Below are 24556 nucleotides of genomic sequence, written 5' to 3' on the forward strand. Positions count from 1 at the left end.
ATCCCACATGCTCCAGAGCAACTAAGCCCGTGCACCACAACTAGTGAGCCTGCACCCTAGAGCCCACGAGCCACAACTTCTGAGCCCACATACCACAGCTACTTAAGCCCACGTGCCTAGAGCCCATGCTCTGCAACTAGAGAAGCCACTGCGATAAGAAGCCTGCGCACCGCAACGAAGACAGAACACAGCCAAATAAATAAATAAATTTATATTAAAAAAAGGAAGAATAGCTATTTAAAAAACACAATACAAAAAAAATCACTTCATGGACAACATGCCCTCATTATGGTAAAAGAAAACTAAGAATTTATTCACAATCCAAAAGGTTCAGAGGAGGCAGAAGACAGATGTTCAGGAAAAACACACCTTCTGGGACAATGGCTTCATCCTTTTTCAGTCATGGTCCTCTTTGCAAATCTCAATGAGAGGTTTATGAACCTTCTTCCCAGAAAAATGAATAAACCCTACCCAAAAGACATTTATTGAATTTCAGAGATTGCAAATTCCCTCAGATCCCAACCATGGCTCGCTCAGAGCAGTAATTCTGAAACTTGCTTTGCAGAAGAATCATGTATCATACAATTGCATCCTGTTATAGTTTAGATGGCAGGGCTCCATCCCAGAACCAGCTTGGAGAAGGGGCTGGGGGAGCGTATGGGCAGAGTTCTTTTTCACAAGCACACCTGTGACTCTGCAGCCCACACTCTGAGAGACAGTACCCTAGGTTCACAGAGCCCATATTAAGAACTGCTGTTCTAGAAGATATAACAGGAAAATCCTCACATCTCACAGATATTCTGAAAACAGGTCAGTTGTCTATATAGACACCGGATTTTTTTTTTAAGAATACAGGTAAGACACAATTCACTTTTTCTCACTTAACAGGAAAATTCTAACTATAAGCCAAACATTCAGTTGCATTAAAGCAAACTCATACTTTACTTTGCAGATATTATATTAGCTTCCTAAGACATGTTATGTTTACTACCCTAACCCTTTGCTAACTTGATCTTAGCAAGAGCATTTGACATCCAAGAAAAATACACCAAGAAAAGAACATATCAAAATATGGATAAAGTACAATATTTCAACAGTTAATAGAGAAATTTAGAAAACTTTCTATTCTCTAACACTAAAATTAAAAACAATACAAAACTGTTGTCCAGAAATGTTCACAACCATGTAAAAACAAAAGATGCCCACGTCTAAGGACTACAAAGAAACACAGGGAAAAAAAAATAGTTTGATTGGCTGGGGTGAGGAGATCACAGAAACAATTTTTTTCCCCTTTTGACATTAATGTAAGTTATGATGGTATATGTGCGGTAAGTGAAAGAATTTCTTAAATCATAAAGAAAAAGAGAAATCCTAATTTAAGTTTAATTGTTAACTAATCTCTGTAAAGTTACTAGAGAACTTCTAAACCCAAGACGAAGTTTAAAAAAAATCAGGGGGCGGGTATATTCAAAATCTCCTTGATTTGGTGCATCACCAACTGTGGGATCCTTGAGAATCAGGCCCTAACATACATAGCACCTAGCAAATAAATGTTCAATGAAATTAAGTTAATCGTGTATGTTTTTAAGACCTTTTAAAAAGAACCAGGAAAAGAATGCCTTGTGATTTTGATATATCTCACCTGGAATATTGTTAGAAATGCAAAATCTCAGGCCCCACCCAGATCACAAGCTGCATTGGTAACAAGATCCCCAGGTGATTCATACCGGCCTTACAGATACCAGAGTAAATGAAGACAATGTGTTGGCGCACCCTCACCACCGGGAGGAAATTCTGCAGTCGAGCGCTGTACCAGTGAGGTCCTATCTCCCTCTTCAGCCGACACCGCACACACAGGAAGTGCATTAGTTAGGTAAAGTCAATTTCCTCTTTAGGAAGAATTCAAAAGCTCCTTCAACTGCTGCAGAGCTCCACTACGTTTTGTTTTTGTTTCAGAACCTCAGAAAAAAAGGAAGTGTGTGAGCACAAAGCAGTGAGAGGGCCAGCAAAGGGAGAATCCATTTCCAAATCCACCTCCCGCAATTTCATTATAAATTTGACTCCTTTTTGTTCATAGATTCCCGACCACTGCTGTTCCAAACTTGACACTACCTTGGCATCATTTTCTTCTCCCTGAAACAGTTCATAATTCAAAGCCACAGCCACCTTTAATTGAATCATGTAACTAATCAAGTTCATTCGCTTGGCTTTTAATAAAACTAATTTTAAAATGCAAACTTTGCTGCTGAGTGAATTTCTTCATATTTGAGGCGGTACCATGGTCCAGTGTGCTCACTGTTATAGCTCACTCAATCTTCCCAAGAACACTGAGAGGTAGGTCTGTATTGTCTATGTTGAAGAAAGTAAAGCTCAAGGAAGTCAAATAACTTCCCCACGGCTTCCCAGTGCCAGAAACAGTGTGACTCCAAGGACCATGGTCTGTCCACTACACCAAGCTGGTTAGTGCTTACAGACCCCATTTTAAAGCATTCCCATAAACCGGTAAATTATGTATTGGATGAAGACATTTCCTGCTGCAATGTGTATTTCTTGTCCTTGCATAAAGAATCATGTGGTAGATTCCACATATGTGTCAGCAAATGGTATCTTTCTCTTTCTGACTTACTTCACTCTGTATGACAGATTCTAGGACCATCCACCTCACTACAAATAACTCAATTTCATTTCTTTTCATGGCTGAGTAATATTCCATTGTATATATGTGCCACATCTTCTTTATCCATTCATCTGTCGATGGACACTTAGGTTGCTTCCGTGTCCTGGCTATTGTAAATAGAGCTGCAATGAACACTGGGGTGCATGTCTTTCTGAATTACAAATTTTCTCAGGGTATATGCCCAGTAGTGGGACTGCTGGGTCATATGGTAGTTCTATTTTTATTTTTTTAAGGAACCTCCATACTGTTCTCCATAGTGGCTGTATCAGTTTACATTCTCACCAACAGTACAAGGGAGGGAGACGCAAGAGGGAGGGAATATGGGGATATATGTATACATATAGCTGATACACTTTGTTATACAGCAGAAACTAACACACCATTGTAAAGCAATTATACTCCAATAAAGATGTTAAAAAAAAAATGTGGTAGACAACCACTCAGGGCAAAACAACTGTGATGGTTTGTAACAAAGTAAATTTAAGAAAAATACAAATGATACACAACTCAAGGTCTCAGAAGGGAAACTGTAATATACATTGTTTATGTTGATTAACAATATTCAGAACGAATTTTCTACTAAAACCTCTCCTGTAACAGACCATTAAATCTTATTTACAAAGTTTCCACTGCAGGTGACTCTAATTCCAAAGCAACTGTATTTTTAAAGTTTTAACATGAGGATAAGTTCTCAAAATGCCAAAAAGTCATCAAGATTATACATCAATACTAAGCCATGCAAAAGCCTAGAAAATATATACTTCACAGCCCTCCAAGACAACAGTGACTGATATTTTCTAGAGTTTAGCTACTAAAATGTCATAAAACCTACCTAGAATCTGATTTAAGACACCTCTGGTCTTAAGTGGCAATATACAGTTGCTCTACCTATAACACAACACAACATGTGTGTGTTTCAGGAAGTTAAGTAACTGGAATCTCCTCTACCTCCTCTGAAACATGCATTTTCATGACTTTATAGAAGAAAAGAATTTTTATCCTCCAAGGGTAATCTAAGAATTTATTTTCCCATTTGTTTTGCTTACAGGAAACTAACTAAAACTATTTTAAAATTAGAGACTGTCTTTACACACTATTAGCTAACAAGAACATAGGGATCAAAAATAAAAGACAAAGATAAAAAATAGTCAACTGAAATTGAAGAAGCTAACCAAAATGTTTCTTCTCAGTTCATATGAAATGTACTGCATTAGCTATGTGTCTTCACATTGACACCAAGATATTAGTCATTAAAAATAAAATAGCAATAATAACAATACAACAGCAGCTCCCACCTACTGAACACCTACTGTGTACCAGGAATTTATACCCATGGTCTCATTTAAATTCTACCACAACCCGATGAAAAGCTAGTCAAGTGGCAGGAAATCTGAACTGTCTGCTTCGTGTATGGACTCATATGTGCTGCTACATTTCCTTCTTGTCTCTTACAGTTAGGCTTTCTGTTTTTTTAAAAAATATTCATTTATTTATTTGGCTGCACTAGGTCTTAGTTGCGGTATGCAGGATCTAGTTCCCTGACCAGGGATCAAACCCGGGCCCCTGCACTGGCAGCGTGGAGTCTTAACCACTGCACTACCAAGGAAGTCCCTACAGTTATGTTTTTTTAAAACATGCTTATTAAAACTTTCAAAAAGAAAATCTTGATTATATTACTTGGTAGTCTGTTACATTAATGGCCCCAATGAACCAGGAACCATGCCTTGTGGTACTCATATCCTCATGCAGACCTCTCCCCTGGACAGGAGGCTGGGCTGGTGACTAGCAATGCAGTCACATGTGCATCGTTATAGAGTGGAACTGAGCTGTGCCAGCTCCAGGCCTCAGCCTTAAGACTACCTGGCAACTTCTGCTTCTGCACTGCAAGGATTCCTGAGCCACTGTGTAAGAAGCACGGCTATCGGGGCTTCCCTGGTGGCGCAGTGGTTAAGAATCTGCCTGCCAATGCAGGGGACATGGGTTCAAGCCCTGGTCCAGGAAGATCCCACATGCCGTGGAGCAACAAAGCCCATGCACCACAAGTACTGAGCCTGTGCTCTAGAGCCCGCGAGCCACAACTCCTGAAGCCCGTGTGCCTAGAGCCCATGCTCCGCAATGAGAGAAGCCACCGCAACGAGAAGCCCGCGCACCGCAATGAAGAGTAGCTCCCACTCAACACAACTAGAGAAAGCCCGCGCGCAGCAACAAAGACCCAACGCAGCCAAAAATAAATTAATTAATCTAAAAAAAAAAAAAAAGAAGAAGAAGCATGGCTATCTTTCTTGAGAGAACAAGTGGAAGGGGGAGGAGAGTGAGAGGGGTGGGAGGAAGAGTGTGGGAGGGAGAGAGCTTGGCATCCAGGCTCAGCCATGCCAGCATTCCAACTAAGTCCTGCTACTACTTAAGGCTCCACACAGGTAAGTAAATGTTCTATCTTGAACATTCCAGCCTCAGCTGCCATCTGACTGCAATTACATGAGAGCTGCCAGCAAACTCAGAACTGCCCAACTGAGCCCTGGTTAATCCCCCGAACACTAAGCAAATGGTTGCCTTTTAAGCCATTATGCTTTGGCATAGTTTATTATGTAGTGACAAATAACCAAATCATGATAAAACAAATGTTTAATTCTTGCTTATCTGTATTAGTGAATAGGGTGCCTATAATCAAGACTACGAACAATCTAAAAAGAATGTCTGCAAAATCACACCCGCAACATTCATAAAGGCATTCATTCTATATTTATTGAGGTCTAGTGCCAGGAACTGGGGTTATAAAGATGAATAAGGCATGATCCTGACCTCAAAAAACCATCATTCTAGTAAAGGAGACAGTTGCATGCACATGTAACTATAGTAAAAAGTATTAAGTCCTTATGTAAGTGAGACAGCCACAAACGGCCATCAGAGCTCAAAAAGGTCATTCTGCTGGGAAAGAGAGTAGGAGACATTTAAAGAATAAGTTACCAGTTGGAGAAGTAGGGGAGGTCACCTTGAATAATAATAATATTTGGTGGCATTATTTCTATGGCTAATATTTATTAAGCAGTTCATATGTCCCAGGCATCGTGCTAAACGTTTTACATACATTTCTCATTTTAATTCCCACACTGGCCAAGTAAAGTAGGTACTATCCTTATCTACATTGTACAGATAGGGAAGTGAGGCATCAGGAAAGTTAAGTTTCTCAAGGTCTCACACCTAATAGGGGCAAATGCAAAAAAGGTAAAATAACTGCAAATATAAATGATTCATGGATACCCCTCAAAAATAAAAGCCTGTCCCAGGAATTCCCTGGTGGTCCAGTGGTTAGGACTCGGCGCTTTCACTGCCAGGGCCCAGGAGCCCGGGTTCGATCCCTGGCTGGGGAACTAAGATCCCACAAGTCACGCAGTGCGGCCCAAAAAATTAAAAAATTAAAATTAAAAAAAGTCTGTTCTACATTTGTTTGGCTTTAGATCACAAATTAGCCATATTATTTACCAGTTCTTCTGGTAAATAATAAGAACAGTTCTTCTCTATCAAATTTAAATTTACATTACACTCTATATTGAAAAACACAATTCTACACAGAGAGAAACTGGGTTCCTCTGTGACACTCACACACTTTTTGAGGTTAACGTTATAGATTCTGAGTGCTTGTTTAAATCCTCATTTATATCCTACATTTCAAGTGAGGTTTGGACTCAACAAGCAGCTTTCAGAGTGTCGTGTTTAAAGACAATTTGTGAAAAGACTTAAAAAAGGATGACTGAAAAGCCAATGTAAATATGTGGCTTTTGCACACAAATATATGTGCAGCTTTTTTTTTTCCCTTGGTAGTTGATTATTTAGTGTTGCTTCTAGAGCTCTGCTTCCAGTATTTTGGCATATTTGAGTCAATACATTTTCAGCCTACCACCAGCAAATGCTCTGTAAGTACCTATGTAGACTATTCACCTCCGCATTAAAAATTAGACTGTAAAAAAAAAAAAAAAAAAAAAAATTAGACTGTACGTGGGGAATTTTTCATAATGCTTATGATATAATGCTAACCAAAAGAAAACAACAAATATAAAGTTGCATATACAATAGTCTTTCAATTTGGCAAAATAATATGTCTAGAAGGATACACCAAAATGTTAACAGTGGTTGTCTGTAAGGAGTAGAATTATGGGTGATTTTCAGATTATTTCATCTGTTCTTGGTTTTCCCCAGCTCCAGATTTAACCTTTTCTTAGGACACTATAATAGGGGCATTTTAAGTACTACTGCAGTAACAGATTATTTTCAAACAGATTTTTTGGACTGTTTTGAAAACGGGTAACAGAAGGGGAAGTGGGAGATAAAAGAAGCAATAACAGCTTTCTTTTCTTTGCTGAGCTACTAAGACTTCCTGCCCTGGTTTTCTGAAATAACTTTTTTCCCCCCACTGAGTTCTCTACCTGTTCCAGTCTTTAACTAGTATGCTACGTGTTTTCAAATCCTGTGAGAATAATGATCTATGGAGAACCTGGTATTGCACATTAGGAATATCAAAGTTCCTAATAAGATCTTCAAAAAATTATCTGAAATCAGCTATTAAAAAATTGAAAACAAAATACTATGAGAGGGCTTCCCTGGTGACGCAGTGGTTGAGAGTCCACCTGCCAAGGCAGGGGACACAGGGTCGAGCCCTGGTCTGAGAAGATCCCACATGCTGCGGAGCAACTAAGCCCATGCTCCACAACTACCGAGCCTGCGCTCTAGAGCCTGTGAGCCACAACTACTGAGGCCTGCGTGCCTAGAGCCCGTGCTCCGCAATAAGAGAACCACTGCAATGAGAAACCCGGGCACCGCAATGAAGGGTAGCCCCCGCTCGCTCCAACTAGAAAAAGCCCAGGTGCAGCAACGAAGACTCAACACAGCCAAAAATAAAAATAAATAAAATAAATAAATTAAAAAAAAATACTATGAGAGACAAATTGTCACAATACAGATGTTAAGACACGCTAGGACAAGTGCTGGCTTGAGATTGTCAATTATTCACTTGTCTGTCACTGCATAATTATCTAAACCCATGCTATTTCAAACAGCGTTTTAATCTTGAGGATAAACCACAGCAGTTTACAACAACACACCTACGGTTCAGGATAAACTACAGAAGTCGGTAGAGAGCTGATGAAGAGTTAATGGTATCCTCTAAGGCACTGTGCCTCTATTTTTAATGTGCATACACATCACACTTGATGATGATTCACCAGGTCTAGGGGGGGCCTGATTCCTGCATTCTTCACAAGCTCTCAGGTCAGGATGACCCTGCTGCAGCCGTGGACCACACTTGTAGTAGCAACGATCAAAGGGACACCACTGCCCAGAGCTGGGCAGGGTCCTCACCAGTGTCTTAATTAGGCACCAGGATCTGGCCCTTTACTCTGAAAGAGCAGAGACTTGCTCTTGTCAACGCCCCTACAGACACTGAATCACACTAATTAAAGGCACATGAAGGCCAACAGTTCATTTTAGAGTAAATTATAACTGTACACAGACTAGAATATTGGTATTTCTCACTGTTGGCACCTCCAGTACCTCAAACTAATCCCCCTTTGATAATGTACAAACGTGGAGTTTCTGGACCTGCAAGGCTTAAAGACTAGGTCCTGGACAGTGGCAATGTCATCAAACTAGTGTCACTCTTTGAGGCATATCTGACTGGCCAGCTGACACACTACGTGACATCCTGATCAGCTATCTCTACTTACAACAAGCAGGAAAGTCAACCTGTAGAAGTCAACAAGGGATGAACAACACAATGGAACTGAAATCTAAAAATGAATACACAAGAATTTAGATTTTTCCTATTCGTTTTGTTTTTAGGTGGAAGAGTCTAATGACTAGCCACCAAAGGAAAGAGTAAATCTGTGAGAGCAATGCTCTGTTTCCCTACCCACAGTATTTCTAGGACCTAGAAGTATCTCTGACCCACAGAACGCACCCAGTGCATATTTATTGAGTAAATGAACAAATGAGTATTTAAGGAGGGTTGAAGTTAATTTCTTTGGTATTTACATCTTAATACCAAGGATTCCAGGGAGCTATACAGAACTATTCTTAATGATTTCAACATCAGTTACTCCAGGCTGACTGTAAAGACTATCTGATTTCCTGAAGACAACGAACATCTCTCTAGTCTTTAACGTATTCAAACAGTAAGAGTTACAGACTACCCTTCATTCCTACACAGAACTTCCTTTTCTCTGAAGACAGAGGGTAGGGCTTAAACTTAACCACAAGAAGAGAAACTGCTACACGCTGCCAGTTGTTTTTCACACTAAAAGATTTTCACACTAAAAAACTCTTGTTCCTTCTAAATTTTCGTAGCCATGATTTCCTAATGGGAGGCAAATTTCATGAGAGATGTTTAAAGGGTAAGAAACAAAAGCAAAGATAAAAAGTATGCCAAGAGTTCTTGAAAAGGTTAAACAAAGAGTTACCACATGACCCAGCAATTCCTAAGTACTAAAAGAACTGAAAACATGTCTACACGAAAACTTGTACATGAATGTTCACACCAAGATTATTCATAAGAGCCAAAAAGTGAAAATAACCCAAATACCTATCAGTTGATGAATGGACAAATAAAATGTGGCATATCCACACAACAAATATTATGCAGCCACAGAAAGGACTAAAGTACAGCTACATGCTACTTCATGGATGAACCTTGAAAACATTATGCCTAAGTCAAAGAAGCGAGCCACAAGGGGCCACAGACAGTATGGTTCCATTTATATGACATGTCCAAAATTGGCAAATCCAAATAGAGACAGAAAGTAGTTTAGTGGTTATCAGGGGCTGGAAGAGTGACAGCTAACAGGTATGGGATTTCTTTTGGGGGTGATGAAAATGTTCTGGAATTAGTGGTGACGGCTGCACAACTTTGCAAATACACTAAAACTGCTGAATTGTACATTTTAAGGTAAGAATTTTATGGTATGTAAATTACATATCAATTTTTAAAAAAATCCTATGCCAAAAGGAAACAAAATCGGCAAGTAAAAAATATACACAAAGGGAGCATCTTTCCTCTCTGCTCTCTCATCCTTCCCTGATACAAAATCTTTGACTGAAAAGCCATATATTTTATGCAGTTATTCTGAAAATGACTGGAACCCTAAAAATATCCTAACCACTAAACAAAAGGAGCTGCTTATTTTGATAACATTTTTGTAACACTGACCTTCCTTAAAATGCAAGTTGACAGAGGACTGATTCTACAAACCCAAACGTGTACAACCCACTAGAATTAGCTTTGAGGAAGAATTAAAGCTTTTAGAACTAGAAGCTGTTGTAACTGGCACCGGCACAAAACACATTTCAGTTCACAACAGTATGACATTACTCAGTCTAGTCCGAAGGCAATGTCATTAAGAACCTAAGCTAATGGATGTTCTCTTAGTGTCTTCTGTTTCAAGCACAAGACAATGGTCCTCAAAAACAAAACAAAACCCCATACCAAACTCCACTAAGTTATAGGAAAGTATGTTCTGTCTTTAAATTTTTGGACATAGAATTTAAAAGAATGTAGGTTTGGAAACAATACTAAACCATTCAGGATGAGATCATACTAAATTGTTTTAATGTGTTCAATATCACACGAGAAAGTAATAAGCACTTCTCCCAGGTGCTAAGCTCATTCATTTAGTATCACCTCTGTTTCTTAATCCTTGATGCAGTTAAACAATAGTCTCATTCATATATGACATCTTAATTGGCTGCAACATTAATCATATAATAAGAGATACTTTAATCTCTTTTTAAATATGCCCTAGATTTAGAACCTCTATGTCAAAACAGCAGAAGGAATAATGCAGGTATTTTCAAGTGGAAATCAAAATGAATATATTGGAAGGCCTTAAAAAGCATTCGTCAAATCAGGATCACCATTATCTAGATCTTGCTCCCAGATTTGCTACTAAACTACAAAAGATGCCTGGCCTACATTTAAAATCTACAAGGATTTTTAAATGTATAAAACCTAAAGCATGTTGAGTATCCTTAATGATGAGAATATCCAAGGGCACTATTCTACCAGTTGTAATTTTCAGATTCTGTGCATCATGGGAGTTACTAGGATGACAATATATATTAATAACAAAAGTGATGTTGAAAAATCCCACTCACTCAAATGATTCCACTCAAACGGAATCCCACTGACTCAAAAAGCACTTATTAAGCACCTGAATTAATAGTAGCTTGAGGATTATCTGTCCTCCTGCACATTGGCAGTGGGTTATATCTTTTTCTGTATATGTTCCAGGGTGTAGAGAAACCATGTGGCGTTCCTTTACCTTTGATAACCAGGTCCCCATGGAGCAGATAACTGCCGTCACTTAAAAGTATATTTAGCTTCTCCTTTCAACACTTCTCTCTTTAAATCTGTTTTTCCATTTCCCTACACTTTTGTATCCCATCCCCCAGAGGCTTCATTTTCCTTCTTTTGCCCTTCCAACATAGCTTCACCTTAAAATCCAAACTCTCTAGAATGGGATCCCGCTACATGATTTTTTAATGCGTTCAAGATCATATGAGATACTAAGTACTACTTTGACATCACTTCCATTCATTTAGTGTTAACGTTACTACTCCTCAACTCCTCTGTCTCTCCTTAGTACATCCCTTCCACTGTCCATTCCGCCTCCACTTTGAGCTCTCCCCAAGTCACTGCCACACATTTTCCTCACGCTCTCTAAAATCGCTCTCCATCCACAAGGTAGGCTTTCCAAAGAATCTCCACCTCCCCCAACTCTCTCAATCTTCACTACCCTCTGTGACGCCCTCGGTTTTTGCTCTGGTCCCTCACTCCCCCCAACCTCGGACCCCATCGCATCCCCGACACCGCCCCACACAGCTTAGGGTACGCCCCTCACACTCTCCCTCGATCCCCCAAATTTGCCCCTTCCTCTTAAGACCCCCCCGTCCCCCTCCCCCACCCCCACCCCCCCCGCAGAACCCACCTCCCCATTCCCAGACCCTGCCAGGTCTCCCGAACCTTCAGAGACGCTTCCCTCCTCCCTTCAGAGTTTCCGGACACTCCCGCCCCTCGCAGCCCTCCGTGCCCTCGCCCATCGCCTGGCACCCCGCGCCCTCCCCGGGGCCCACAGCGCCCCTGCGGGCGCGGCCCTCCGACCTGCCTCCGCGCCTCCCGCAGCCCCTGCAGCCTCTGGCCTAGCTCCCGCCGGTAGCTCTGCGCCGCCTCCACGCTCTCGCGGGCCTCCTGCAGCAGCAGCTCGGGCTCCAGCTCCATCGTCCCCTCGTCCGGCCGCGCGGCCGGCGGCTGCGGGCGCGGTTCCCGACTGTCCCGGGCGCCGCCGAGCGGCCCCGAGCGGCCACGCGCAGGCGGAAGCACCGCCCCGCCCCGCCCCACGGCGGCCTTGATTGACAGCAGCGCTCAACGAGCGTCCGGGGCCCGGCGCCTCCCGCGCTGCAGGCCCAGCTGGGCTCAGCTCAGCTCCCAAGCAGCACCTGCCAGTGATGCTTCCTCGGGGCACGCATGGAGCTAGGGAAAGATTAATGACTACACCTCACGAAGTGCTTCCCGCACCTTATCTTATTCTGGCCTCACTACGAGGCCTCCTTGCACCTCTGTCCCACAGAGGAGAAAACTGTGGGACAGAGAGGAGAATCAACTTTCTCAAGCCGTCGGGATTTCAAGCCGTTGGGATTTCAACCCGGATGGGTCTTGAATCATCATTGTCCTACCTGCCTAGTAAACGAGCATCCCTGCAGTGGCTAGTGTTTTAGGAAGTTACTGTGAATCAGGCACCACGCTCACAGGAATCAAAGGCCCCATCACCCAGAAGCTCGTAGTCTAATGAGGGAGCCAAGACAGAGGCCTAAGCGTGGGCCAGTGGTAGGTACCTCAATCCTGGCAGAGCTGCAAGGCGGATGTTATCAAACTTTCCTGTGTGGGCCAGGTAATTGAAAATGTGGAGCTCGGTGGGCCATAAGGCCTCTGTTGCAATATAGTGAATAAATGGGCGTGACCGTGTGCTAATAAAACTTATGGACACAAATTTGAATGTCACATAATTGTCACATGTCACAAAATATTCTTTGCATCTTTTTCTGTTTTGTTTTTGGTAGGCGGGCCTCTCAGTGTTGTGGCCTTTTCCATCGCAGAGCACAGGGTCCGGACGCGCAGGCTCAGCGACCATGGCTCACGGGACCACCCGCTCCGCGGCATGTGGGATCTTCCTGGACCGGGGCACGAACCCATGTCCCCTGCATCGGCAGGTGGACTCTCAACCACTGCGCCACCAGGGAAGCCCTCTTTGCATCTTTTTTCAACTACTTAAAAAGGTGAAAACCATTCTTCGTTCAGGGGCCATACAAAAACAGGTGGTGGGTCAGATGTGGCCTTGGCCATAGTTTTTTGTTTTTTTAAAGTTTTTACTGGAGTATAGTTGATTTACAATGTTGTGTTAGTTTCAGGTGTACAGCAAAGTGAATCAGTTATACATATACCTATATCCACTCTTTTTTAGATTCTTTTCCATATAGGCCATTACAGTGTATTGAGTAGAGTTCCCTGTGCTATCCAGTAGGTCCTTACTAGTTATCTGTTTTATATATCCTAGTGTGTATATGTCAATCCCAATCTCCCAGTATATCCCTCCCCGCTTCTCCCCTCTGGCCATAGTTTGCTGACCCCTGGCCAAGGATGGTAGAGTTGCCTCCCCAGGAAACAAAAACAGAACAGTGATTGTCTCAAGGTTACACAATTAATCTGTGCTAGAGGCTAGATTGCAGTTTTCCTGGGCCAGACTAAAGCTCTTTCTACCACATTGTTTGGTGCTAAGTAAATGACACTTGAAATTAGAGAAGTTTAGAAAATGAAGGCTCTTCTGGAGAAAATGGGAGATTATCTTTGTCCTGAAGTAGCAAGCCACTCAGATTCTCAACAAATACCTGTGGAATGAATCAAGGCATTAACTAAACAAAAAGGAGTAAGTAAAGGCACCCCAGGTAAGATAAAACTAAGGAAAGGGTATAAGGACTTGCAGACAGGAATATAAATGGATTGTGTAAGGAAGGAGGAGCAGACCACTTCGCCTGGAGAGTAAGGACGGAATAATATATTGGGAGATGAAGTTAAGAGAAAAGTAAGGGCCCTGGAGTTCAGGTTAAGAAGCTTTGACTTTAATGAATAGACATTAAAGATTTTTGCATGTGCAGTGACATTTGCAAAACAATGTTTTAGGAAGATAAATGATAGAGAGGTGGGACTTCGGTTTGTCTTAAGGTAAGGCAGGGGTTGGCATACTGTAAATTCTCAATAAATATTTGTTCAGTGAAATGAATATGCATGAGATAACTAGAGGGGAGTAAATAGGCAGAACTAAATGGCATTAGTCTAGTTATGATATGATGGAGACTTGAATTAGGATGTTGGCTTTTACAGAGTTTTTTGGGTTTTTGTTTGTTTGTTTTTAATTTATTTATTTTTGGCTGTGTTAAGTCTTCGTTGCTGCGTGCAGGCTTTCTCTAGTTGCGGCAAGTGGGGACTACTCTTCGTTGCGGCACACGGGCTTCTCATTGCGGTGGCTTCTCTTGTTGCGGAGCACGGGCTGTAGGCACCCGGGCTTCAGTAGTTGCAGCACGTGGGCTCAGTAGTTGTGGCTTGCGGGCTCTAGAGCGCAGGCTCAGTAGTTGTGGCGCACGGGCTTAGTTGCTCCGCGACATGTGGGATCTTCCCAGACCAGGGCTCGAACCCGTGTCCCCTGCATTGGAAGGCGGATTCTTAACCACTGTGCCACCAGGGAAGCCCTTGTATGGAGTTTTGACAGTGAAAGCAGGGGGAAAGATAGGCAAATGGTTCAAGGGAACAGGAGAGTTTGGACACACATTGAGTCAGTAAAAAACAGGATTTATTAATTGTTCTTGAACATGATATGTTCTGTGTGCTCTCTAAAGCTAATTGAACAGAATTGGCTCCCACTCCAGAAAGCTTTACTAAGTGAAATTTAAAAAAAAAAAATTAAAAGGAAAACTTCCATAAAGACAAGCTACCAATCTTAGTCTCATTCAACTTTATTTCCTTGACCTACTAACTGATGGGAGGCAGGAAATGTGTATCTAATATACCCACACTACCCACAAAAATAACACGAAGAAAATTGAAGAAAAGCTGTAAAACTGTGCCCACAGGCTCGAAATATTTTTATTTTTTATTTTTTTTAACTTTAGAGCACAAGTTTCTGAAGAATAAATGCCCTGGTCAGTAACAGAGAGGAAGATTGATCTAGAGGTGGTGATGACAGAAGCCAGCAGGCCATCAGACAGGGCTTTACAGATTTTTTAATCTCCGTGTCACCACATTAGTCTAGCACTGACTTGAATTTCAAGAGTACCCAGAGGTGAGCAGATTCAGAGGCACAGACTCCTCATGCTACAAGAAACAAAGGACTTGGGCTTCCCTGGTGGTGCAGTGGTTGAGAGTCCGCCTGCCGATGCAGGGGACACGGGTTCGTGCCCCAGTCCGGGAAGATCCCACATGCCACGGAGCGGCTGGGCCCGTGAGCCATGGCCGCTGAGCCTGCGCGTCCGGAGCCTGTGCTCCGCAACGGGAGAGGCCACAACAGTGAGAGGCCCGCGTACCGCAAAAAAGAAAAAAAGGACTTGCTAATTGATTTATTTACGATAAGAATATAATTGCCAGGCTTCCCTGGTGGTACAGTGGTTGGGAATCCGCCTGCTAATGCAGGGGACACAGGTTCGAGCCCTGGTCCGGGAAGATCCCACATGCCGCGGAGCAACTAAGCCCGTGTGCCACAACTACCGAGCCTGCACTCTAGAGCCCGTGAGCCACAACTACTGAGCCCACATGCCACAACTACTGAAGCCTGCGCACCTAGAGCCCATGCTCCACATCAAGAGAAGCCACCGTAATGAGAAGCCTGTGCACCACAACGAAGAGTAGTCCCCACTCGCCACAACTAAAGAAAGACTGAACGCAGCAACAAAGACCCAACGGAGCCAAAAATTAATTAATTAATTAATTAATTTTTTTAAAAAGCACTGAAGTTTAAGTTAGGAGACTTGGCTAAACATTGTAACTTTGGAAACATGTGTGAGCTACATTTCTCTAAATCGACAATAATGTAAATGTCTTCCTCACAGGACTCATGCAAAGGCTGAATAGTATGGCCAGGTAAAAGCACACATTTATTTACAAAATATCTAAAGAGTACAAGGTATGTGTCTGGCTCTGTGCTTAGGTGCTGGGAATCAAATCAGGAATGAGACCTAGGACTTGCCTTCGTAGTCCAGTAGGGGGATCACTCACACATAAGCAGGAATTTATATTCTAATATATTGAGTGCAATGAGTAGAAGCACAGAGACAGCCACCTAATCCAGCCTAAAGTAAAGTGGAAGGAAGAAGGTATCAGGAGAAGTTTCTTGAACAAGGTAAACCGTAAACTGAGTCTTAAGGCTTTTCTTGGCTTGGCCACAGGTGCTTCTCTCCTTTCCCTTCCAAAACCCCATCAAATCAACAATTAAGGGATTTAAAACTGGATTAGGAAAACAAATGGATTAGGGACAAATGGAACAGTAGAGAACACAAAAGAGCACTAGAGAGTTCCATAAATTTTTGGAAGATGGAAAGTGGAGTAGTATTAATTGCCCAAGAAAACTGCCGGAAGTTACAACCTAAACTGCAGAGGATGAACCATTCAGAATTGGGCTAACTCTCCCCAAAGACTCCTGAGAAACTCATGCTATATATCCTTTTAAAAATTTTAGTCATTTAAAAAAAATCACAACCCTTATTCTGACATTCCTTTCCTTATCCTACTTCCTGCATTATTTTCTCCTCAGCATTTAGCCCTGTCTTACCATATACTTTACTTATGGATCATTTTTATTACATGTCTCTTCCAACCAGAATATAAATTCTAAAAGGATAGGCATTTTTGTCTGTTTTGTTCACAGCTGCTTTGTTCATAGCTGGCACTCATTTGTATTTATGGAATGGATGGAAGGATGAAGAACACAGCACATGAGAATGAGGTATGGAACTGAAAAGGGGAGACATCAGTTAATATTAGAGTTAGATATTTTAGGTCCATTGCCCTATTCCATGCATTTAGGTGATGCCTCCCTATTGCTTCCACAAAACTGCATGAGATATAAACACCTCTGCCCCCAAATAGATTGGAGGAGAAACCAAGTGGTCCAGAGAAAAGACCTCCACCTATTAACATTAGGAAGTCCCCCAATGAAAATCTCCTGATCGTCCTACAGTAGAACCCACTAGTGAGTCCCACCTATGCTAAAAACCTTCAATCAGCTTGAACCATTTTTTAAACAGCTTTATTGAGTATAACTGATTTGCAATAAACTGCATATATTTAGAGTATATGATGTGATGAACTTTTTCATCAGTAGATACCTGTGAAACCATCACCGTAACTAATATAATGAACATTTCCATCACTCCCCAAAGTTTCCATGTAACCTATTCCTTTGTAATCTATCCCTCCTTCAACCCCTGAACACAGGCAATGATGATCTGCTTTCTGTAATTAGAGATTAATTTGCATTTTTCTCAAATTTTAAATAAATGGAATCATGCAATATATACTCTTTTCTCATCCATGTTGTTTCATGTATTGATAGTTCATTTCTTTTTATTGCTGAGTAGTATTTCATGGTATGGATATGTTTCTTAATGTACCTGTTGATAGGTTGTTCCAAGTTTTTTACTATTACAAATAAAGCTGCTATCAACATTTGTGTACAAGTGTACAAGTCTTTATAATATAACTATATTGGGAATGTGGGAGGAGAGAAAGTATGGAGGGTGGTGTTACAAGAGAATTAACCACCATAACAGGACTTTAATGAATACTGTTTAAAATTGTTAGATCAGGGCTTCCCTGATGGTGCAGTGGTTGGTAGTCCGCCTGCCGATGCAGGGGACACGGGTTCGTGCCCCGGTCCTGGAGGATCCCACATGCCGCAGAGCGGCTGGGCCCGTGAGCCATGGCCGCTTGTTAGTCAAGAAATAGCTGTTTAGGGCTTCCCTGGTGGAGCAGTGGTTGAGAATCCGCCTGCCAATGCAGGGGACACGGGTTCAAGCCCTGGTCCGGGAAGATCCCACGTGCCATGGAGCAACAAAGCCCGTGAACCACAACTACTGAGCCTGTGCTCTAGAGCCCAGGAGCCACAACTACTGAGCCTGCGTGCTGCCCACGTGCCTAAAGCTAGTGCTCCACAATAAGAGAAGCCACCACAATGAGAAGCCCACGCACCGTAACTAAGAGTAGCCCCCGCTCGCCGCAATTAGAGAAAGCTGGTGCGCAGCAAGGAAGACCCAACACAGCCAAAAATAAATAAATAAAATAAATAAATTTATTTAAAAACATAGCTGTGTAAAGATATCGAAATATCTAAAGATAAGCAGATATTTATAGTGCCAGAAAACCAGGGCTCGAACCCGTGTCCCCTGCATTGGCAGGCGGATTCTCAACCACTGCACCACCAGGGAAGCCCTCAATACATTTTAAATGCTTAGCTTTTTAGAAGAATAAAAAGCGCTAGAGACATACCCTACAACCCAGCAATTCCACGTTTAGGTGTGTATCCTGGAAAAGCACCATTCGTGTTCAAGGAGACAAGAATGTTCGCTGACTCATTGTCTGACTAACAGAAAATTGAAGACAATTTAAATGATCATCACTAAGGAAATGGATAGATAAAATGTTGTGCGTAATTGGGTGGAATGCTCAGGAATGAAAGGGAACGAGTCAGATCGACGACCTGTATAGCTCTTGAAGACAATGATGAAAGAAACAAATTGCTGAGTGATATTTACATTGTTACCTTTTATGTAAAGAAAAAACTAAAGATTTTTCTACGGATACGTATATGTATGTAAAAGTATTAAGAAAGGCTGCAAAGCTATCCACCAAATAGGTAATACTGGCTGCCACTGGGGCTAAGAGGAAGAGACGGAGTTAGGGGGTGAAAGTCAAACAGACTTTCAGTTTTTTCTGTAATTTTCTAATTGATTGCTCCTCCTCCACGCTCTTGCTCTTCCATCTTCTCCTCCTCTTCGCCGTCATTCTCCTTGCGCAGCGTTCTTACACTACATGAGTTATAAGTAAACGAAACCAAAACAACAAAACAGTTTATATTTAGAAGTGCAGTCTCCCTTCCTGAAAAACCTTATCCAGGGTTAATAATTTTCAAGGAGAAAGTAATTACCACTAATTTCATTGGAGAAATTTGTACCCTTTATGTTGTCCAGGCAATAGCAAATACCATAAAGATAGACACAATTACGTCAACAGTTAACATCAGTTTGCATAACCCAACAGAACAAGGTGGCTTCCCGTTACTATTTGACAGGTGTATTTACATGACTTGTTTCAGCTCTTACATACCGTGTAGTTAAAACTAGCACTCAGACAAAATAAACACACTCTCTATATTGCAAGTGCAATGAAAAAAAAAAAGTAAAGCTAAACATGTCTGTGAAAACAATGCAAATGATGTATGAGATTATCTTCACTACAAACTAGCAAACTACTGGTACCCAGCAACAACTCGAACACACGCCAGCCAGCTGAGGCGACGACCTTGGGCTCCTTAGCTGCTCGCGAGGACGAAATCCACGGGAAGAAATGCCTCCTGAGCTCAATTAGGGGTAAAAAGTCGAAATCTCGGACCCCAAGTGGGCGTATCTCTAGGTAGGACGCTTGCCAAAATAACATTTTATTCCGTGTGGGAGTGTAATCAATTGTTATTCCCTTTTCTGTATTTTTCGAATTTCCACTTTTAAATAGGGGCTAGTCTGGGGCGTCAAAAGTATGGGGTTCTAATTCTGCCACCAACGGACTTAGTCAAATCATATCCTCATCAGTGAAACTGGGCGTAAGAAGTTTGAATCTCCGAAGTCCCCGCTACTTTTAGATTCACGGTAAAGCAATCCCACCTCCTGCAGTCTTGCCGAAGAAGCATTTTGGCCCTCTCGGCTCACTGTCCGCGCAGCCTCCGGAAGCAATCTAAACTCCGCCCCCTGCACTCTGGACGGCGCGAAAACCCAATTGACAAGAACTCCCTCCGAATCCTGCGGGTAGAATCTGTGTTCGGCCTGCTTTCCCCGCGGGATCCCCAGTCCCTATCACTCAGAACTGGAGCGGCAGCCTCAGGGGCACCCCTCGCTCACCGACCGCGCCTGAGGTTCTTCGCTGCCCGCGCTTTCTCACCGCCTCTTCCCGCGTTCTACTTGGTTGAGCTGGGCCCAGCCTCTGCGACCACCCCGGGCAGTGGGCGCGGGGGAGTCCGAGGCGGACCCCGCGGCCCAGCTCCTCGCTCCTGCTGGAGCCGGCCGCCTCCATGGCCTCCCGACAGGCCGGGCCGGGCCGTGGAAGGTCCTAGGAACCGGGATTCCGGGAAGCAAGGAGCATGGTGGGGGTCTTGGCCATGGCGGCGGCAGCTGCTCCCCCTCCGGTGAAAGACTACGGGAATGAGGTGAGCTTGAATATCTCCGAATGTTGGGTGTGGGGGAAAGGTAATCCCGATTTAGGATCTATGAGGGGGAAGGAGGGATCTGGTGACGCCCCTGAGTCTGACATTCTGTGGAACAATTGCTGGGGTGTGTCGTTTCTTAAAGACGTGATAGGTCCCTAGAAACATTGGGATTGTGAGATGTTTGCGGGGACCTTAAGATGCCTAGTAAAGGACTAGTTACCAGATCCTGAAATGTTTCTGGAACTTGATGTTTTGGACTTGTGAAATGTTACGGAGGATCCCAGGGTCAAGTCTGGGGTTCATGATAAGAAATCATAGGATAAGGAATCACTTTAGCGTTGAAAAGAATCTTTAAGTTCTACCTGTCCACCCAATCACCTGCTCTAGGAATACCGCTTAGATTGTCACTACAGGAATCAAAAAAGGTACTTCATTTAAAAATCATTATCTCATTGTTCTAGGGCTTAAGATACTGCAGTTAGAAGTCCCAGCTTGGCATGCTGTTATTCTCCTGTGTTCATCAAATTTCAGTGAAATGTACTAAGCAGTTGTTGTTAAGAGATTCTAATGCCATGAAGTAGTGGAGTAGCATCTAAAAGTAGACGGTTGCTATATTTTTACACCTTTCAAGCCCGCATTCTAACTGAAGTATGCAAACAGATGTCTTCGAAGTGAGCCAAGATGTATATTCACTTATTTCGCTGAGACTCTTACTTTTTAGAATTGAGTACTTTTGTCTGCTTGCTAATAGATGTTATGCTGATACTTCTTTGCTGAAAAGGCAGTTGCTCTGCTTGTCTCAGGTGTGAAGAAGGACTTTTGATACTTGAATTACACAGTTCTTGCTTTTTGTTTGCTCAGTTTTCCAGTCTTTTCATTACACTTTCTGCTTTTGGTGCCCTGCTTAGAGGGTTATTTCACAGTGATGATACTTACTGTTTAGTATTTTAAGGGTAAGGACCTTATACACATTGCTTTACTTAATATCAACCCTGTGATGAGGTGTTATTATCTGTATTCTACAGATGAGAGAAGGTTAAGAAGTAATTAAAAGTAAGTTAGGTTAGAAAAAGTAAGTTAGAAAATTAACAGTAATTTGCTTGAGGTCCCACACTAGTAGATGTCAGAGCCAGCACTTGAACTTAGATCTGCCTGACTCCAGAGCCTATGGTATTGTGCCTCTGATACGAGCTCACGATAATAATAATACTAACAACTCATTAGCATTTTCTTCTAGTACATTTATCGTTTCATTTTAAGATGTAAAATTTTAATCTGTCTGTAATTTATTTTGTCTCATATTTATCCAGAGGGTTAAAATTTTTCCCTGTACTATTTATTAACTACTTCTTTGCCCACTAACTTGAGTGCTATTATTATAATATACCAAATTCTTTTTTTTTTTTTTTTTTTTTTTGCGGTACGCGGGCCTCTCACTGTTGTGGCCTTTCCTGCTGCGGAGCACAGGCTCCGGACGCGCAGGCTCACGAGCCCAGCCGCTCCGCGGCATGTGGGATATTCCCGGACCGGGTCATGAACCTGTGTCCCCTGCATCGGCAGGCGGACTCCCAACCACTGCGCCACCAGGGAAGACCCCCAAATTCTTAAATACACACTTATGTCTCTTTCTGGTTTTCTAATCGGTTCTTTTAAGTTGCCTGCCTATTCATGCATCAGTGCTATGCTTTTAATCATGATAGCCTTATAATCCATTTTAATTTTCTAGACTTATAATTCCTTTGTTACTTACCTTCAAAAAAACAAAAAGGTTTTCTTGTTCTTGCAAGTTTTTTCTAACAAATGAACTGAGGGAAGTTAAAAATAAAGTTGATGTAGCTTTTTTTTAAGGGTACTAAATAGTATAAGAGGCAGGCGGTAACTCTTAATAGCATACTAAAACACTGACAAGTCTTGTTTTATTTGTAGTAAATGTCCACTATAATTTTTACTTAATTAGTAAATTTTGGGATCCTAGGCTTGTTCACCATGTACCTGTTTCTTGGAAATAGTTAGAATAATTTGTTTATTTTTACCTAAAACAGTATAAAGGGAATGGAAATAATATTTATAGAGTTCCTAGCATGCATCAGACTTCACATGTTTGTATGTAATATGTTCATTACAAATTCTGTGGGGTGGGTGGTACTATTCAAAGGTTGTAGAGTAAACAGAGGCCAACAGTAATTAACACATTTGTACACAAGCATAGGGGGCCTTGAAACTTTATTGATGTATAATATATAAAGTACACAAATTATAATTGTATAACTTGATGTGACATTGAGATTTGAATGTAGGTTTAACTTTAAAGCTCTTTTTCTTCCTAATATGTAATGTTTATCAACTAAGGGAGCCTTCCTTTTTTTATCACGTTACATAAAATAATAGATCCATGTTTAAAATTCATGTTGCTTGAAATAAGTGCTTTTTTTCTTCTTTTAAATTGATAGGCAAGCAAGAAGCGAAGGAAAGATGATGACAGAACTTGCAAAACAATCACTAAATATTTATCACCAATGGGGAAGACTGGAGACAGGGTTTTCTCTCCACCAAAGTCCAGTAATATTCTGGATTATTTTAGAAAGACTTTACCTACAAATGAGAAAACTCAGACAGCAAAAAAGCACAAGATAAAGTCATCCTCACCATTGCCTGCCGACAGTGACAAAGACTGTAAAACACCTTTGGAAATGTCCTCAAATACAGAGAATAAGAAGAGAGGAAAGAGACTTAATTTATCTCATCAACTAAGTCATATTAAAACTGAAAATGAATCTGCAATTGAAATTAACAGTGATGATAGCAAGGAAGACTCCAGTTTAAGTTACAATTTTGTGGAAAGTAGTACTTCTGCTTTACTCTACAAGAAACATGTCGAGGTACTTGCAGAAAGTATTCAAGATACCAAAAAACAATCAAGCACTATGACCTCCAAAAAAAGTTCTAAGAAAGTAAGTCCTAAACAAGGCCCCTCAAAAAATGATCGCAGAAAATTGAGGAAAAGGAAGCACAGAGAGGTAATAGATCTATCTGAAAGTTTACCCTTAGCAGAGGAACTAAATCTCCTTAAAAGAGATGGTAATGATAGTAAACAGTTAATGCCTTCCCTAACTAATGAAATGGAAAATACTGCAAATGATGCAGAATCTAGAGATAATATAACTAAAACAGCCCAGTTAAATGATAGTACAATAACTGTCTCATATGAGGAATTTTTAAAAAGTCACAACGAAAGTAAAGTGGAAGAGGCACCAGACTCTACAGTGTCTGTTTGTATTCCTTCTGAAACTGTTGACAATGCAGTCAAAAGTGGTTGTATAACTGACCCAGAAGCCTATGAAATTTCCCAACAGGTCCGCTTTAAGACAGTCACTGTTCTTGCACAAGTTCACCCCATCCCCCCAAAAAAGACAGGGAAAATACCCTCAATTTTCTTGAAACAAAAGCAGGTGGAAATGGAAAATAGTCTGTCTGATCCTGAGAATGAACAGACGAGTCAGAAAAGAAAATCTAATGTCGTTATACATGAGGAAGAACTAGAATTGGCAGTGTTGGAAGCTGGGAGTTCTGAAGCTGTGAAACCAAAATGCACTCTAGAAGAAAGACAGCAGTTTATGAAAGCATTTAGGCAGCCAACGTCAGATGCACTTAAAAATGGAGTCAAAAAGTCTTCTGATAAGCAGAAAGAGCTCAATGAAAAATCTTTAAATGAGGAAGGAAGAGACAATAATTCTAAAAAAATCATGGAAAATCCTAATATCCAAATGGTTTCAAATAATGGCAATTCACAGACACATGCTGATAAAGGAGGTTTTCCTAAGGAGAAAAGTAAAAAGCTGAAGAAAAAGAATAAAAAAATCTTAGATACTGGTGCTATTGCCGGTGAAAATAGAGAGAGAAATCCTCAAGAGAAAGAATCAACTTTTTCCTTTAAAGAGAAACAAAATCAAAACAGGCTTAGAATGAGTTTAAGACAAAAGAAAACAGAAGTTTTCAAGAACAGCACATTACTTAACAGCAAAAACCTTGTTTGTGAAGGTGCAGCAAATGATGACCCTCTAAAAATTTCCTCTCCGTGTAACAATAAGTCTTCAAGAAAAGCCGGCATACCAGTTAAGGATAAGGTTATACACTCTAAAGCTGAGACTGAAGGCAGCTTGGTATCTGTTTCTACACTGAAACCAAGCAGAAGATCTGTAAGAAGCAGCAGCACACCTGCTACAGTAATCATTAGAGCTACTGATTCTGAAGACGCACAAGACGATAGTCCAGTAAAAGCTTCCACTCCAAAAGCAGCGAACTTATCAGGGAAGCATAGCTTATATACAGCGGAATTAATAACAGTATCCTCTGATTCAGAGAGTCCTATTAGGTAAAGTTT

The 24556-nt window shown here is 41.5% G+C and overlaps 2 protein-coding genes across 7 annotated transcripts in view; one reads left to right on the forward strand and one right to left on the reverse strand.

The window, feature by feature from the left end:
* Nucleotides 1–11968, reverse strand: part of CRLF3 (cytokine receptor like factor 3) — an 81265-nt gene extending 69297 nt beyond the window's left edge. For 2 of the 5 annotated variants that reach the window (XR_016388905.1, XM_089900784.1), the window contains exon 1: nucleotides 11823–11968. Coding sequence is in view for 4 of the 5 variants with exons in the window: in XM_089900784.1 (XP_089756910.1) it covers nucleotides 11823–11939 (117 nt within the window). In the remaining variant the exon portion in view is untranslated. Of the gene's footprint in view, nucleotides 1–1773; nucleotides 11476–11822 lie in introns of those variants that run through there. The other 3 variants (XM_022595898.2, XM_022595900.3, XM_022595899.3) reach the window with 3 other exon arrangements.
* A 7665-nt stretch (nucleotides 11969–19633) lies between these two features.
* ATAD5 (ATPase family AAA domain containing 5) overlaps nucleotides 19634–24556 on the forward strand; it is a 40799-nt gene continuing 35876 nt past the window's right edge. Inside the window, exons 1-2 of one of the 2 annotated variants that reach the window (XM_022595825.2) lie at nucleotides 19634–20175; nucleotides 22626–24547. In XM_022595825.2, the coding sequence (XP_022451533.2) occupies nucleotides 20110–20175; nucleotides 22626–24547 (1988 nt within the window). In that variant the 5' untranslated portion in view covers nucleotides 19634–20109. The remainder of the gene's footprint in view (nucleotides 20176–22625; nucleotides 24548–24556) is intronic. The other variant, XM_022595824.2, reaches the window with a different exon arrangement.

This window comes from Delphinapterus leucas, chromosome 19, assembly GCF_059928025.1.
Source record: "Delphinapterus leucas isolate spDelLeu-1000000601 "Yukka" chromosome 19, BTC_Dleu_Yukka2, whole genome shotgun sequence".
Classification (NCBI taxonomy): Eukaryota; Metazoa; Chordata; class Mammalia; order Artiodactyla; family Monodontidae; genus Delphinapterus; species Delphinapterus leucas.